Source organism: Siphateles boraxobius, unplaced genomic scaffold (assembly GCF_051911475.1).
Source record: "Siphateles boraxobius isolate OS27281-9 unplaced genomic scaffold, OSU_SipBor_1 50, whole genome shotgun sequence".
Classification (NCBI taxonomy): Eukaryota; Metazoa; Chordata; class Actinopteri; order Cypriniformes; family Leuciscidae; genus Siphateles; species Siphateles boraxobius.
The window spans coordinates 2,453,786-2,470,484 of record NW_027509142.1 but is presented as its reverse complement, the minus strand read 5'-3'; the positions used below and the strand labels follow the sequence as shown (position 1 = coordinate 2,470,484).

Below are 16,699 nucleotides of genomic sequence, written 5' to 3'. Positions count from 1 at the left end.
TTTTTGACTTTCTTTTCATTTTAATTTAATGTTGAGCAGTATACAGTTATCTTGTGTAAAGGCAGTCTTGTTTAGCAGAAGAACTTAACAGATACTGCATCTATGTTGTGAAAACGGTATAAAAATGTATCAAACAAACACAATGTATAACCATATAGTATTATGTACTGTAGTTTCAGGAGCCTTCATTTGCATAAAGGATCAGAGCTTTAGAAATCCTTAGTCTGTGAATGTGAATGCAAATGATTCTTGAAACATTTATAAAATATGGTTTAATGGGGTGAAAATTATATTTAAAAGTACACTGTAACTTTTGGCCTTTTTAGCAATTAAAAAAACAAAACTGCATTCATTTTACAGAAGAACATTGTTTTGGTTGTGCTTCGACTCTGTGTGACTGTGCGGATGAATATGGTTATCCTACTGCTCATAAAACATTCACTACTCAGCTTAAGAGATAAAACCAGTTTAGATGGAAAGGATCTCAAGCTGACTAGCTGAAGATGTTACTGTAGTTTTACCCATTAATAGACACGGTATAATTCCAGCACAGTGTGACAACAACTATAATGAAATGAGCCTTCACAACAGATAATGCTTTACAATGAACTCTGTTAAAAAATACCTTAAAATACCTTAATCGCCTGTTGAGTAATAAAAACACCATCTCTGTATCACTTTTACATTTCAAATCTTCAGGTATAGCTATCTCTCAAAAGCCACAGCAATGTTGATTCTTGTTTTATTACGATCTCTGACGCATTCTCTTTTTACCAGCAGACTCTCCTCTGTTCGTGTTTGTTTAAAACGGGTGATTCCCCGGAGGATTGAGATTTAGCAGATCCATGTCAGGCTTTCTCGCTCGCTGTGACAACTGACATCTGCCACTCACACACCAGACACACATCACTAGACACACACATGCGAGGGAGGCATGTATGCAATTTCCCACTAAAATCATCCCTAGGTCTAAACTGTAAACACTTAATAGTGGATCTGGGTAAGACAAAAATAAGTTTTGGAGGAAGGATTGATATATTGACTCATTATTTAAATATTGTTCATTTTGAACAAAAAAGTTAGCCTACATAATTACCTTAACTTCTGAAAAGATACATTGATGTTTAGTCTGGAAACAAACTAGTGACATCCCACTGATTATATAACTATATAATACAGTAATATATCTTAATATATAAGATATTTTGGTAAAACTCTATTTTACAGTGTCCTTGTTACATATGTTACATGTATTTACCATAGCAATAACAATAAATTATGCATAATAACATGAACTAACCCTCAACCAAATCCTAATCCTAACCCTATAGTAGGCCTAAGTACATGTAGTTAATTAATATTACTCAGTACTTACATATTTAATTACACTGCAACAATGACACCTTAAAATAAAGTGTAACCCATATTTCTTAGAACACAGAATAATAATATTATTAATAATAATAATAATAATAAATTGTATACAACAACGGCACACAAGTACTGTAAAGCTTATTAAAGCAAAACTCTAAAGGTCAACATCCTCAACCCATAAGGTTAGTCATATACTTCATTTGATTGACTTCCCTCATAAACATACCAATTTACTCACAAAGTTGGTTGGCAACAAATCTAACTGTGCACAAATATCACCATGTAAACTTTGGTCTAAGGCCCTGCATGTTACAGCTGTTAACCGAACACATGAACCATATCAACAAAATTACAATGGCATCCAATGACACTAATCACACAATTAGTATACAAGTATATATTGTATAAGTATAAACATTTATAAACAGTTCAGAGACAAACTTGTTAAAATGAAACAACTTTTGTAGTCAAATATGTGAGAACATTATAATCGTCACTTTGAGAGGTAACTCAAATTAATTGTAATTAATTTACTAGCTCCCTTTTTTGTCCTTCATATCAATAACTGAGTCTATCCTGTTTTTACTGTTTTACACCAATCAATTTTTTAACTTTAATTAGCTTTTTAATTTTTACGGTATTCTGCAAAAAAAGAGAATAAATGTAGTGTATTGTTAAATCTAATATACAGTTTTTTACAATCGCTATGAAAATTTTTTCAATACTTTTAACACATTTCCTAAACTCTTAACGCACCAACACACCTACAACACACAATTGGCAAAACAGTTAATTTCATGGTCAAAATCACACATTGTAAACTAAACTCCAACACTAATTTTCAAAATACAATAGTACACTATCAACAATACACTATGTCTACCAAAACACTGCAAACATGTCTCAAAATCAAATAATTTTTCAAAACACTAACATATATTCTCGTCCAACAGGAAGATTTAGTCAATCATAGCACAATGTCATAAAAGCACTAACATCAGATGTATAATTAGAATATCATCAAAAAGTTGATTCATTTCAGTAATTCCATTAAAGAAGTGAAATTTGGATATTATATTCATTCATTACACACAGACTGATATATTTCAAATGTTTATTTAATTTAATTGTGATGATTAAAACTGACAACTAATGAAAATCCCAAATTCAGTATCTCTGAAATTAGAATATTACTTACGTAAGACCAATACAAAAAAAAAAAGGATTTTTAGAAATGTTAGCCAACTGAAAAGTATGAACATGAAAAGTATGAGCATGTAGATCACTCAATACTTAGTTGGGGCTCCTTTTGCCTGAATTACTGCAGCAATGCGGCGTGGCATGGAGTCGATCAGTCTGTGGCACTGCTCAGGTGTTATGAGAGCCCAGGTTGCTCTGATAGTGGCCTTCAGCTCTTCTCTATTGTTGGGTCTGGCGTATCGCATCTTCCTCTTCACAATACCCCATAGATTTTCTATAGGGTTAAGGTCAGGCGAGTTTGATGGCCAATTACAGATTTTTTCAGTCCCTAACCAGTTGTCACATTTTCAAAACTCTAAACACAATTAGCACAGCATCAGTCTTTTGTGGCCATACCATGCACACATTTCATGTCGTTTTCACACAATATGCAGTCAGTGAACACATTTCCACAATGCTTAAATTTTCTTAACAGACAAGCTATACCTCCCAACAAAATAATGGATTGTTTTTGTAGTATTTACAAATGTTAACACACACCATCCCACAATAGCTAAAACAATATTCCAAACCTTAGATACAGTATAAAATCCGAATATACTGCTTCTGCAATTATATCAGTTCAAAAACAATATATCTCAGCTGATAATAAACAAACAATTGAATAATTTACACAGCTGATTTATGTTGGGTAAATTGGGCCAACCATAGCTGATTCCAGTCTGGCTTAGACTCAGTGGCAGGGGTTATTTTTTTCTATTACATTGACACTTATACAGTAAACGGAGGACTTTGAGGAGCTATGTTTTTGGACACAGAAACAGAAAAAGACAAACACTGTAATGTCTGGACGAGGAAGAGTAAGAGCAAGGGGCCCAGGGAGAAGAGCAGGAGCAGTGAGAGGTGCAGTGAGAGATGCAGTGAGAGATGCAGTGAGAGGTGCAGGTGCAGTGAGAGATGCAGTGAGAGATGGAGTGAGAGGTGCAGTGAGAGGTCCAGTGAGGTTCAGTGAGAGGTGCAGTGAGAGATGCAGTGAGAAATGCAGTGAGAGATGCAGTGAGAGGTGCAGTGAGAGATGCAGTGAGAGATGCAGTGAGAGGTGCATTGAGAGATGCAGTGAGAGGTGCAGTGAGAGGTGCAGTGAGAGATCCAGTGAGAGATGCAGTAAGAGGTGCAGTGAGAGATGCAGTGAGAGGTGCAGTGAGAGATGCAGTGAGAGGTGCAGGTGCAGTGAGAGGTGCAGTGAGAGATGCAGGTGCAGTGAGAGGTGCAGTGAGAGATGCAGTGAGAGATGCAGTGAGAGAGGCAGTGAGAGGTGCATTGAGAGATGCAGTGAGAGGTGCAGGTGCTGTGAGAGGTGCAGTGAGAGATGCAGTAAGAGGTGCAGTGAGAGATGCTGTGAGAGGTGCAGTGAGAGATGCAGTGAGAGGTGCAGGTGCAGTGAGAGGTGCAGTGAGAGGAGCAGGTGCAGTGAGAGATGCAGTGAGAGGTCCAGGTGCAGTGAGAGGAGCAGGTGCAGTGAGAGATGCAGTGAGAGGTGCAGGTGCAGTGAGAGATGCAGGTGCAGTGAGAGATGCAGTGAGAGGTGCAGGTGCAGTGAGAGGTCCAGGTGCAGTGAGAGATGCAGTGAGAGGTGCAGGTGCAGTGAGAGGTCCAGGTGCAGTGAGAGATGCAGTGAGAGGTGTAGGTGCAGTGAGAGGAGCAGGTGCAGTGAGAGATGCAGTGAGAGATGCAGTGAGAGGTGCAGGTGCAGTGAGAGGAGCAGGTGCAGTGAGAGATGCAGTGAGAGGTGCAGGTGCAGTGAGAGGTCCAGGTGCAGTGAGATATGCAGTGAGAGGTGCAGGTGCAGTGAGAGGTCCAGGTGCAGTGAGAGATGCAGTGAGAGGTGCAGGTGCAGTGAGAGGTGCAGTGAGAGGTGCAGTGAGAGGAGCAGGTGCAGTGAGAGATGCAGTGAGAGGTCCAGGTGCAGTTAGAGGTGCAGTGAGAGGAGCAGGTCCAGTGAGAGGAGCAGGTGCAGTGAGAGGAGCAGGTGCAGTGAGAGGTGCAGGGCCAGGGAGAAGAGCAGGCCCAAGGAGAGGGCAAGGTAGAGGTGTAAGAATGCATGTTGGTGGCATTCCAAAGGCTGCAAGAACAGTAGTCAGTGATGAAATTCGTGCCACTATCATTGACCATGTAATCAACCACAGTCTTTCACTAAGAGAGGCTGGTAAACAGTAAAGGGGGAAAAATGATTTGCTTTTTACTGGAATGCTTTTGAATGTGAACATTACTGTACATGTGGACATACAGTTCCCAACCAAGAAATTTAGTGTGAAAACAGTGGATTGCAAGTTTTGCATGCAAATACCTGTAAAACTGAAACACAAACGTCTATGAAGTTTTTGTAATGTCAACAATAGCCAGTATTTTGAAACCTGGTGTACTTTGATTGACTGCATGCACCTTGTGAAGTGAAAACAAGTGTTATTCTTTGACAGAATAATTTCATTCTGAGTCAGATTTCCAGTGTTTTGGTAAAGTTAGTGTGTGCAGAGAAAGATGTGTTCTATGTTGAAATGAAGAGTTAGTATATATTTAACAAAATGTGTGTTACTCATGTCTTGCATATGTCTGTGCGTGGTGGTTCTTGAAGCACTGACTCCAGCTGCAGTCCACTCTTTGTGGATCTCCCCCACATTTTTGAATGTTTTTTTTTCCAAAATCCTCTCCAGGGTTTGGTTATCCATATTGCTTGTAAACTTTTTCTACCACATATTTTCCTTCCCTTCGCCTCTCTATTAATGTGCTTGGACACAGAGCTCTGTGAACAGCCAGCCTCTTTAGCAATGACCTTTTGTGTCTTGCCCTCCTTCTGCAAGATGTCAGTGGTCGTCTTTTGGACAGCTGTCAAGTCAGCAGGCTTCCCCATGTTTGTGTAGCCTACAGAACTAGACTGAGAGACCATTTAAAGTCCTTTGCAAGTGTTTTGAGTTAATTAGCTGATTAGAGCGTGGCACCAGGTGTCTGCAATATTGAACTTTTTCACAATATTCTAATTTTCTGAGATACTGATGTTGGGGTTTTCATTAGTTGTCAGTTATAATCATCAAAATTAAAAGGAATGAACACTTGAAATATATCAGTCTGAGTGTAATGAATGAATATAATACCCAAATTTCACTTTTTGAATGTAATTACTGAAATACATCAACTTTTTGATGATATTCTAATTATATGACCAGCACCTGTATTTGTGTTTCAATTCACAATATAAACAGCTGTTTACCTTGACTTTAGCCTAAGGTTAGGTTTAGAACATGGTGTTATCTGTTCTGGCATACAGTGTTAAAGCATTGGTAAATGTGCCAGTAAAAATCCATTGTTTTGGTCTTGTTTGAGCTTGTGTGTAAAAGAAGTTCAAGCATTTTAAATTTGTGTTAATTGTATGCATTTTGTATTAAAGCAACAAGAAATGTGTTAATAGTATAGCTTACACAGACGGATGTAGTGCTAACTGTGTTAAGAGTTTTGGAAATTTGTTAAAAGTATTGAAAAAATTGTCATAGCGATTTTAAAAAACTGTAATATTTCACCACACATGGGTAAATGAATGACATAGCTTACTGTATCATATTTAATACACAAAGACCTCTATAATTATCAACCTCATAAAAACTTGTCTGAAAAAACGTTCACAATCTACATCATCTTATTTATAGTCTATACTTTTTTTTAGCAAGTCAAAGGCCTTTCAGAATAGTTGTAAAACATCTGTCTTCAGCTTGTGGTCTAATTGTCTCTTTGCTGTGAAATCTTTACCGATTTTTATGACGTTTTTATAAAAAATGTTTTGTTAAAATGTGAGTATCAAATATGATCCTTCAGGCTTTGAGAAACATATTTGTTCATCTCTCAATCATAATTAAATTGCATTATATGCTAAGCATTTAAAAATCATCTGACTAAGACGTATTATATTGTACTATCAGTCTCCATTATGCTGTACCGTCCAGGGCTTCGGTCTGCATTTTTCGACAATTTTTCCTGCCGGTTTGACTAAATTTTGTTTTATTGGTCACACTGGTGCCACGACCACGTTGCCCAACTGATAAGAGCTGCGATTTCTGTTGCAATTGAGAAACAGCAAACAGCAAACGAAACAAAATAAAATGGTCGAATGTTTTTACATTATTCATATCAGGGTTCGTACAACCATTTGAGTGTGAAAATCAAGCACTTTTCAAGGACTTTCAAGTGCGTCACACAACTTTTTCCCAGCACTTCAAAGCTCTAAATGTGAATAATTGTAAGGTTGATTTAAGGTGTATCCCGAGATTTTCTGCTTGTGCTCTTAATATTTTTACAGTAAGCGGCTACAGTGCTCCTAGTAAGAAAAGTTAGTCTGGAGGCCTGCCGTCTCTCAATTCAGAACTTTATTACACAGTGACATTTGGTTGATCTGCCTGATTCATGAACCAGTGGTTTGATGCCCAGCATTCTGTTCTCCAGGCTGGGATCTCCAAGAGGGACTTGAGAAATTTCTTTGTCCTCTCCAGCAGAGAACATACCGTCTCCAGATCTCCAGGTAGGCCTCCCTGATCTTTATGATACGGAGGGCGTAAACCACAGGGTTCACCGCTGAGTTGGCGTGAGAGAGGAGTATTCCTGTGTAGAAAGCGATCTGGGGGACACCTTGTGGGCCCGTTGAAAGCAGTACACAATTCATGACATGGAGAGGCATCCAACATGCTGCAAACAGCAGGAGAACCAGAGCCAGAGAACGTGCCAGCCTCTTTTCCTTGATTAGAAAAGCCCTTAGTTTAGATTCAACGGGCGCCGAAGTCTCGTCTTCCCTCCGGAGGCGTTTATGGAGACTGAAGAAGACCAGAGCGTAAAGAAGAGTCATGCCTGCCAAGGGGAGTAGGATGCAGCCCAGGTAGTTGAAGTAGATCATATAGGGAAGCGAGATGACAGCTAAAAAGGTGCAGTTGATATGAGAAGAGTTAAGGAGAGGGGAGGACAGGGAATGGCCGTTGTGCCAACCAAAAAGAGGGGTGAAACCCAGCAGACAGGATATCAACCAACAAAGGACAACTGCAGCCCATGAACGCTGCTCAGTGGCGATCTCTTTGTACCTGCAATCACAGAGCATTTGTTCATAAATGTTAGCCGCTAATTAAATGGGCAGCGGAACACACACTTTAGCTAAATCAAAGTTCCTTTAAGACAAGTCATTGTCAAGTCATACAAATGCCTCTCAGGCATGCAAGTGCAGCTCCTATCTCTTTGAATGGGGGAAACATCAAATTCTCCAAAACTGTTTGCCAAACTTATGATTAAATTTCCTATTTGAAATCACCAATGAAATCTGACAACAACTATCTCATAAATTTGGTTTCTAAACGCTCGAATCATGACAGAAAACGTCTCAGGTTACGTATGTAACCCTGGTTCCATGAGAGGGAACGAGACGCTTCGTTGAGAAGCGGTGGGAACGCTCTGCGTGATTGCGTCGTGAAGCACGTGTATAATAAGTCCAATGGAAGAGCGAGACATCATCGGCGGGTGACGTCATAGACCAGGAAGCTATAAAGCACACCTGAAAACAGACCGCGACAGCTTCTGATAAGCCTGAAGCTAGTCGATCAGGGCATGCAGGAAGTATGGCAGGAGAACGCAACGTCTCGTTCCCTCTCAGGGAAACATGTTTACATATGTAACCTGAGACGTTCCCTTTCAAGGGAACTCGAGCTGCGTTGAGACGCGGTGGGAACCCCATACCCACTACGCCATAAAGACAAATGCCCGTTCTGTGTGAAGTCTTTGCGCACACTAAGAAGCAAGCAACCTAGCCCCAGGAGTGGAGAGGTCTAGGTTATAAAATCTGACAAATGTATGTGGTGAGGACCAGCCTGCCACATTACAAATATCCTGAAGGGAAACACCCGAAATTAAAGCCTAGAGGCAGCCATACTCCTTGTAGAATGGGCCTGAACAGCCATAGGTGAAGGCTGTCCGGCCGCTTCATAAGCAAGTGAGATAACCTCAACTACCCACTTGCTCATTACCTGTTTAGATGTAGGGCAACCTATCTTAGGTTACCCGAAGCAGACAAATAATTGTTCTGATATACGCCACTGAGCAGCTCTGTGGACATACGCATCCAAAGCCCGGACAGGGCATAACAGATTAAGTTTTTCCTGATCTGGGGTATTAAAGGTGGAGGACAGAAGGCCTGGAGCAAAAATGAGCCGCACATTTAGTAGGGAACCTAGAAATACAACCCGACCTGGGGTGAAGAAATACTACCACCAAACCAGGTGCAAATCCAAGTATGTGACGGCCTCAGCCTCATGTACCACGGAGAAGACGAAATTAAGGATCTCAACTCAGAGATAACCCAGCAAAGACACATTCATTACAGAAATCAAGTACTGTACCAACAGGGCAGAAACAAGATTCAGAAGGCGTTCTCTGCACCAGGCAGAGAACAGCATATTTAGTCTTCTCGTGGAGGGAGCTCTAGACTGGACTATGGTCTCTCTCTGGGTCGAGAGACCTGGATCTGTGAGCTGGGCCCCCTCAGAGGCCGAGCCCACAGTTTCCATAACTCCAGAGCTCCCAGGAGCAAAGATATCGGGAAAGCGTACAGGTGTAGCGGCAACCACAGCTAATACATCACATCCAGTCCAAGCGGAGCTGGATGCGTGAGGGAGAACCACAAAGGGCAATGCATTGTACAAACGATTCGCGAAAGGTCCACTTGAGTTTGACCGAAGTTCTCCCTAAGAAGCTCCACCACCTCGGGGTGAAGTCTCCATTCCCCGGGGCCACAGCCCCTGCCTCAACAGGATATCTGCTCTGATATATGAGACCATCAGTGTGTTGTCCGGACTCTTCGCCGAGCAACCACTCACGATTGCCCCGACTTGTGAGGGAAGCATCCGTCGATAGCATTATGCGTCGACAAGCAGCCCCCAACACTGGGCCTGGGCGAGGAACCAAGGTTCTTCCACATGACCGAGGCACGTAGGCATAGCCGCGTGACCTTTATCATGCGAAAACGGATTTCCCCTCGGAGAAAACCCCTTGGTCCTGAGCCACCACTGCAGGGGTCTCATGTACAGAAGGCCAACAGTAACTACGTTGGACACAACTGCGATGAGACCCAACCAAAGACCTTTCACCGAGCGGCCACTCATGACCGCCCCCCATCCTGTGAGGGAAGCATCTGTCGATAGCGTGACGCGTCGACAAGAAGCCCCCAGCACTCGGCCCTGGGCGAGAAACCAAGGTTTCTTCCACATGACCAAGGCACGTAAGCATTGCCGCGTGACCTTGATCGTGTGAAACGGATTTCCCCTCGGAGAAAACCCCTTGGTCCTGAGCCACCACTGCCAGGACTCATGTACAGAAGGCCAAAAGTAACTACGTTGGACGCAACTACCATGAGCCCCAACAGTCTCAGAGACTGTTTTGCAGTGAGTGACTGACCTAGTTTACATTCTCTACGGCTGTGAGAATCGCAGAAATACGTGCAGGAGACAGACGTGCTTGCATTGTTGTCGAATCCCATATTACACCTAGAAAAGTGCAACCCCAACCTCCTTGTGTGGGACAGGACGACATCTCGATGTTGAACTGCCAAAGCTCGGACTGAGCTAAAATCAACCAATCGTCGATATAATTTAATACGCGATTGCCCTGGAGTCTCAGAGGAGCCAGAGCTGCATCCAGGCATATTGTAAAGGTGCAGGGTGATAACCTAGGCCGAATGGAGGAACCCGATACTGGTATGCTTCGCCCCTGAAAGCAAACCTCAGGAACCTCCAGTGATGAGGATGGATAGATAAGTAAGCGTCCTTTAAGTCTATTGTGAAAAACCAGTCCTCGGACTGAGTCTGTGACACAATCATATTTAGCGTAAGCATACTTTGAACTTAAGATTCTGAAACCTGCTGTTTAATTGACGCAGGTCTAGAATAGGATGCAACCCCTCATCCTCTTTCGGAAACAATGAAGTAATAGCTGTAAAACCCTGACTGTCTGCCGGGAGGAGGAACCCCTTCTACAGCTCCTTTTGCAGAAGTGTCAGTACTTCCTGCTCCATAGCCAAAGCCTGCTCAGGGTCCACCACAATGGGGAGGACCCCTAGAAATCTGGGCGGACAAGAACCGAATTCTGAACCCTTTCCTATAGTGTGCAGGACCCAATGAGAAATATGTGGCAGTAGTTTCCACGCTGCCAGAAATTCTACTAGGGGAACCAGTCTCTCAAGACTGGCCTCTGGATTTGGTTGAACAGTCACTACGGTGCCCTGAAGCGGCGAACCGGCAGTGAACAACCGAACTGACTGTTCTACGACCCTCCTCGGAGGATCGTATGGGGACGCTGACACCTCGGTGCCCTGAACGGCGAACCGGCAGGGAACAACCGAACTGGCAGCGCTGCGACCCTCCTCAGAGAGTCGCACCCCAGAGGGCGCCGAGGAGAAACGATTTCTCAAAACCGTCCCTGACCCGGAGGAGCCCTCAGAAGCCTGATAGCCTCGTTTTTTTGCGACAGGACTTCCTGTCTAAGCTTAATTAGAGATAACGACAGTTCTCAGATCTTGCCTACCTCTAAGTAGCTTAGTTCCTATGACCCTCCTCGGAGGATCGTTGGAAAAAGCAGGCACCTCGGGACCCTGAAGCGGCGAACCGGCAGGGAAACCGAACTGACTGCTCTACGACCCCCCTCGGGGGATAGTTTGGGGACACTGACACCTTGGTACCCTAAACGGCGAACCGGTAGGAAAACCGAACTGGCAGTGCTGCGACCCTCCTCAGAGAGTCGCACCCCAGAGGGCGCAGAGGAGAAAAGATTTCTCAAAACAATCCTTACCCCGGAAGGGACCACCCTTAGAAGCCTGATAGCCTCGGCATCAGGGCTTCCTCTTTGTCCAAGCTTCTTTAGAGATAAAACAGTCCTCAGATCTTGCGTATCTCTAACTGGCTAGACTGGAGACGGGAGAGAGAAAGCTTGCAAGCGTCTCATTAACCCAAGGCACTGTCATACCAAGATACTTAATACCCAAGCATTACTATAGTTAGACGTTTGGGCATTAAACACATAAAATAGAAATCGGCTTATTCCACGATCTCGACACCTCAGTGTGGAGATAGGGAAAAAACGTCAGTCCCCGACGAGGAGGCTGAGATACAGAGTTTTTCTGTTTTTAGATATATTTCATCTAATAAACACTTTTTATTTTCACTCTCATAATGTTCAGCTGGCCAGTAAATATTTAACTAGCAACAGCACAAGATAAACCTCCTTTCAAAGCTCCTCTTTATTCAACAGAGTTATTTGTTTTGTTCTCTTTTTTATTTTAAACAAAACACTAACGATACCAATTCCTCGGAACTGGAAATCGCCAACACTGGATCTGGCAGGTGAAAACTGAGATAGGGCGGGGCCCGTCCCAACCCCCGCTGTCAGATCCGTTTGCGAACCCCAAAATGTGAGTCCCCGGCGTGCCTCGGGAACAGCGGGACCCGCGCGGGTTAGCGCGAACCGAACCGTCCTCCTCGAAGAACCCCGGCGGGAGCGGAGCGTTCTCACGGACAGCTTCTCGCAATGCTCACAGTCAGCCCCCTCGAGAACTGACTGTGGCATGCTCCACTCCCAAATAGTAACAAAAAGCTGATGTGTGTGTTCCCACCCGTGATATAACGTGGGCAGGGAACAACACAAAGCTGCTTGCTCTCTTTTGCCATAATATATATATATATATATATATATATATATATATATATATATATTGCAACTTGACAGACAACAATAAATATGACAAGGACAGAATACACAGATCGCTTGCTGAAGGCACAGAAGCTGTCGCGGTCTGTTTTCAGGTGTGCTTTATAGCTTCCTGGTCTATGACGTCACCGGCCTATGACGTCTCGCTCTTCCATTGGACTGATTATACACGTGCTTCACGACGCAATCACGCAGAGCGTTCCCACCGCGTCTCAACGCAGCTTGAGTTCCCTTGAAAGGGAACTACTTTTTCTAGGCTGAATCAAGCTCATGCGCAGTGGAAGTGCAAGTCTGACTGACTCCGGAGCTTCTAATGGCAGCTGAAGTGACGCGATGACTTTACCAATCGGCGATTGGCTCTTATTTAGAACTGATAAGTGAAGTGAAGAACTGATTGGCTCTTATTTAGTTCACTTTGATATATTTGCGAACTGCATGAAATGTTTTCGGACACTTAAATGCATGTTATTTACAATTAAATTAAAATCTATTGTAGTTTATAATTATATTAAATGCAGTTTGTTTGTTTTTTTGACCCACTGAGGCAGGACTTAATTGCATCATTATATGTCTTTTCATAATCACTTTTTTGATATATGGTTTAAGTTACTGCTGAATGCACTGACAAGCATTTATGTCATTTCTATTGAAACTTTTATTTCTTGTAGAATGTATTTAAATATATTTGTTACTGCACATTTATAATGATGAAGTTGCAATTTAGTACATGTAAAATATATGAACTATAAATGTAATGTTGAATAACACACTAGAGTTAAAATTATAATCAATACTTTAAATGTGCTTTAGTATGTTAGTCAGCTCATCAAAATAAGTGTACTTCTTTAAAGCAGGACAATAGACTATTAACATAAAACATAATGACTTAAAATGTAGGCTACTTTAAAGTCAAACTTTAATTTGACATTATTATAAATTGCACTTTTTTAAACTTTAAGGGACTATGTGTAGTTTTTTAGGTATTTTATTATCTAAAATCAATATTTTTATTCATAAATATGTCCTCAATGGTGTACAAATACTTTTGCCAATTATCTGACTTATCCTCGTAAACGAAGAATTTATCTTTATATACATGTGACTGGTAGGTCCACGGAGGCTTGCATGTCGTTCCACCATCTTGAAAAACTATAATAGCAGAGAGGGTCAAATAGTACTAGGCCAACGCGTTTCCACAACGCGTTTTCGTTCAGAGCCGGCGTCACGTAACTGAAAGCAGCAGAAATGGAGGAGCAGAGCAGTGAGAGGCGCTTGCCACGGCCCCGGCAAGTTTAAAAGGCTGCATTGCACTGTTTTTATTCATACTGTAACATTCGCTTGTTCGTTGTGTCAAGTTGCAGTTTGTTTGAAATAACAAACCTGTTCACCCGAAGGAAAACTCGAAGAAGTGCTATTAGAAGACATCCTGTCATAGCTTTTTGGTACATAACAGCTACCGTAGATGCAACACGCATTTAAAAAAACGAGGCGATGGAGAGCACAATTCGTTTGAATGCAAAATAAAGTTTCACAGCTAGATGGGAGAAATTCCTACACAATGTCCCTTTAAGTGTGTTAAGAATCATAGTCATGAAAGTGTCCAGGCCTTTTATTTCACTAATATAAAATTATATGCAAGAAAAAATACACTTTTATGATTTTTTAAGTATTCACATTCAATACAATAAAGTGCACTTCTTATTCACAAGGGTAAGCATTCTGATCTAGTACTTCTAGTAGCCTACTCCAGGATACTAAACTATAAACAATTTTGATTTCTAATCTTGGCATTTGACTCATCACTGTGTTAACACCAGGCCTGATATCTGATTGTATGTTTGGGTTGATTATTATGTGTTTCTCATTAAGCTCTGGATGTGGGAAAAGTATGTTATGTGTCAGTTGGGAATACAGAATATAAAAAACTGAGAAATTAAAAGCTTTATATTTGTACAGTGTTTTTCTATTAGTAGTGAGTGTAACAATTGCCAATTCAATTGTATCGTTTGCTAATTAAATTGACCCAAAAATGAAGATTGTCTTCTTATATTTAGGCTATAGTCTTATGTCATTATCTCGTATGTTGATGTGTATATTTTGGACGTTGATGTTGATATTTTCCATTAAAAGAAAATGAGGCAATGAAGCCACATAGGCTATATCAGAAGTATAGATAACTTGTTATAGGCTATTTTATATTGACTTATTATTAAATGTTCTAGCCTACAGTGAATTTAATATTTCTCAATCCACTGTCCACATTAAAAAAATAACAACAACCTCGGAAAACAGTAGGCTACAATATGACACTATAGTAACATAACAGGTTAGTTTGATTACTTTTCGTTTGTATTACTGTATTGTATATATCTGTGAAAGAAGAAGATTTATTTTGCTTTTGCATTATTAAATGGACAGTTCGACCAATAAAGAACAAATGCTTTTATGGTGCTTTTTATACTTTTTGGAACTTGACAGTCTGTCAGTCCAGACGTCCTAAATTACAGTTTTCATTTTGTGCTGAATAACTAACAGTCAAATGACTCGCAGACATTGTGTTATAGAATTCGGTTTCAAATCAAAACAGATGTATAATAATGAGACGTGTATTTGTATACGTGTATATTTGCATGACACGTGTTCGTACAAACTTGACATATTTAGGGTTTGAAATAAACACGAGCCAACCCGCCAAATGCAGATGAAAATCAACCGTGACGGTTATGAACACACTAGCCAATTTGGCGGGTTCCGATTATGTTCTGTCACTTTCCATCGCCATCAGAGTTTCATTTCATAGACGACCCCCGTCCCATAAATGGACTTGGAGAAATGTCGCACATCCAACACTTTTGCGCCCTCTAGCGTCTATATTGCGACGCTGCTAAGTTGCGATAATGCAGTGCTGCAGTCAATTTATTGACGTAATGGGCATGGCAATTTTATCAGAATAAAATGATATTGGTATAATTTGGTCATCATGATGATATTTTGGAACATGGTTTTCATTATCATTGTCGGACTAAAAGTGGAGTAAAAATCTAATAGTTGTGATTTTGTTAATCTTCTGGCATATTTCTGATACTTTTGTTTGGCTAGTAGAATGGCCGGTTCTTGAAAGTCCCCATGAAATCAAAATTTACCAATTGTTAAATGAGTAGGTATTGATATTTATAAATTATTCAAGTCCCACACTACATTTTTTTTCTAATTTGAAAAGCCTTTTTCTTTGGATTGGTGTCAAATAGGGAAGATTAGACTATTGTGTCTTCTGTTTTATGTCGACAGCCAAATTGGCAGGTGGGTAAAAAAGTTAATTCAAACCCTGGACACATTATATGATTCAATATAAACAGTGTAAGATCATCTCAAACTGACTACCACCTGTAGGTGCATTCACGCCATGTTGTTTTTACCTGTATTTACGATATTTCAACTTGTAAAAAGCGTTCATGTCCTCGAAGAGCTTGTAATTACAGTTTGTAAGATGGGAATTTTCTGAGAGCTCCTACTTGTACCACCTGACCACTCCAGATTCATTGAGGTGTTGATAGTTTTGCCATAGAAACACATAATTCTAGTCCGTGGACGTGAACAACTTTGAATAGAACATCACGTGTTGTCATCTCGACATGACATGAATGCATCACGTGTTTGCTGGTTCAGAATATTAACATAAGATTGCGAAAAGTTCTTACCTGAGAGGTATTGATACCCGCAGGTATCGGTCCACAGCAATAGCCAAAAGAGACAACACGGATGCTTGGGTCAGCACTAACACTACACAACTGACCGCCAGACAGGCCTGGAATGGGATCTCCACCCACCCGTCCACCAGCACAGCCAGTGGCACTGCCACTGACCCTACCAGGAAATCTGCCACGGCCAGAGAGACCACAAAACAGAAGGTAGGCTGACGGAAAGTCCGCGTTAAACACACAGCCCAAACCACCAGCACGTTCCCCAGGCAGCAAGCCACAGCGATGGCGAGCTCCAGAGAGGTGTAGATCAACCAGGCCATGAGGAGAGCAACCAATACAAGGACAATGAGCAAACAGAACAGAGTCTCAGTCAAGATGGAAAAATCTGAAGATGGATCTGAAGAAGCCTGTGACCATCTGGTCAGCTTTCCTCTACACACACACACACACACACACACACACACACACACACACACACACACACACACACACACACACACACACACACACACACACACACACACACACACACACACACACACACACACACACACCCTGATCTTCAGTATGCATCTCTAAGGGTCAAATTCTCACTTATATGTCTTCTGAATAGACAATTTTATTCACAGTCACATCTGTGTTCCATC

At 41.5% G+C, this 16,699-nt stretch overlaps 1 protein-coding gene across 1 annotated transcript; it reads right to left on the bottom strand.

Annotated features, from left to right (window-relative positions):
• Positions 1–6,989: 6,989 nt before the first annotated feature.
• On the bottom strand, positions 6,990–16,372 carry LOC143712663 (adenosine receptor A1). Its single transcript, XM_077204600.1, is given in 3 exon segments — positions 6,990–7,085; positions 7,088–7,688; positions 16,050–16,372. Coding segments are annotated over 3 exon segments (1,020 nt in total).
• Between the last annotated feature and the right edge of the window lie 327 nt (positions 16,373–16,699).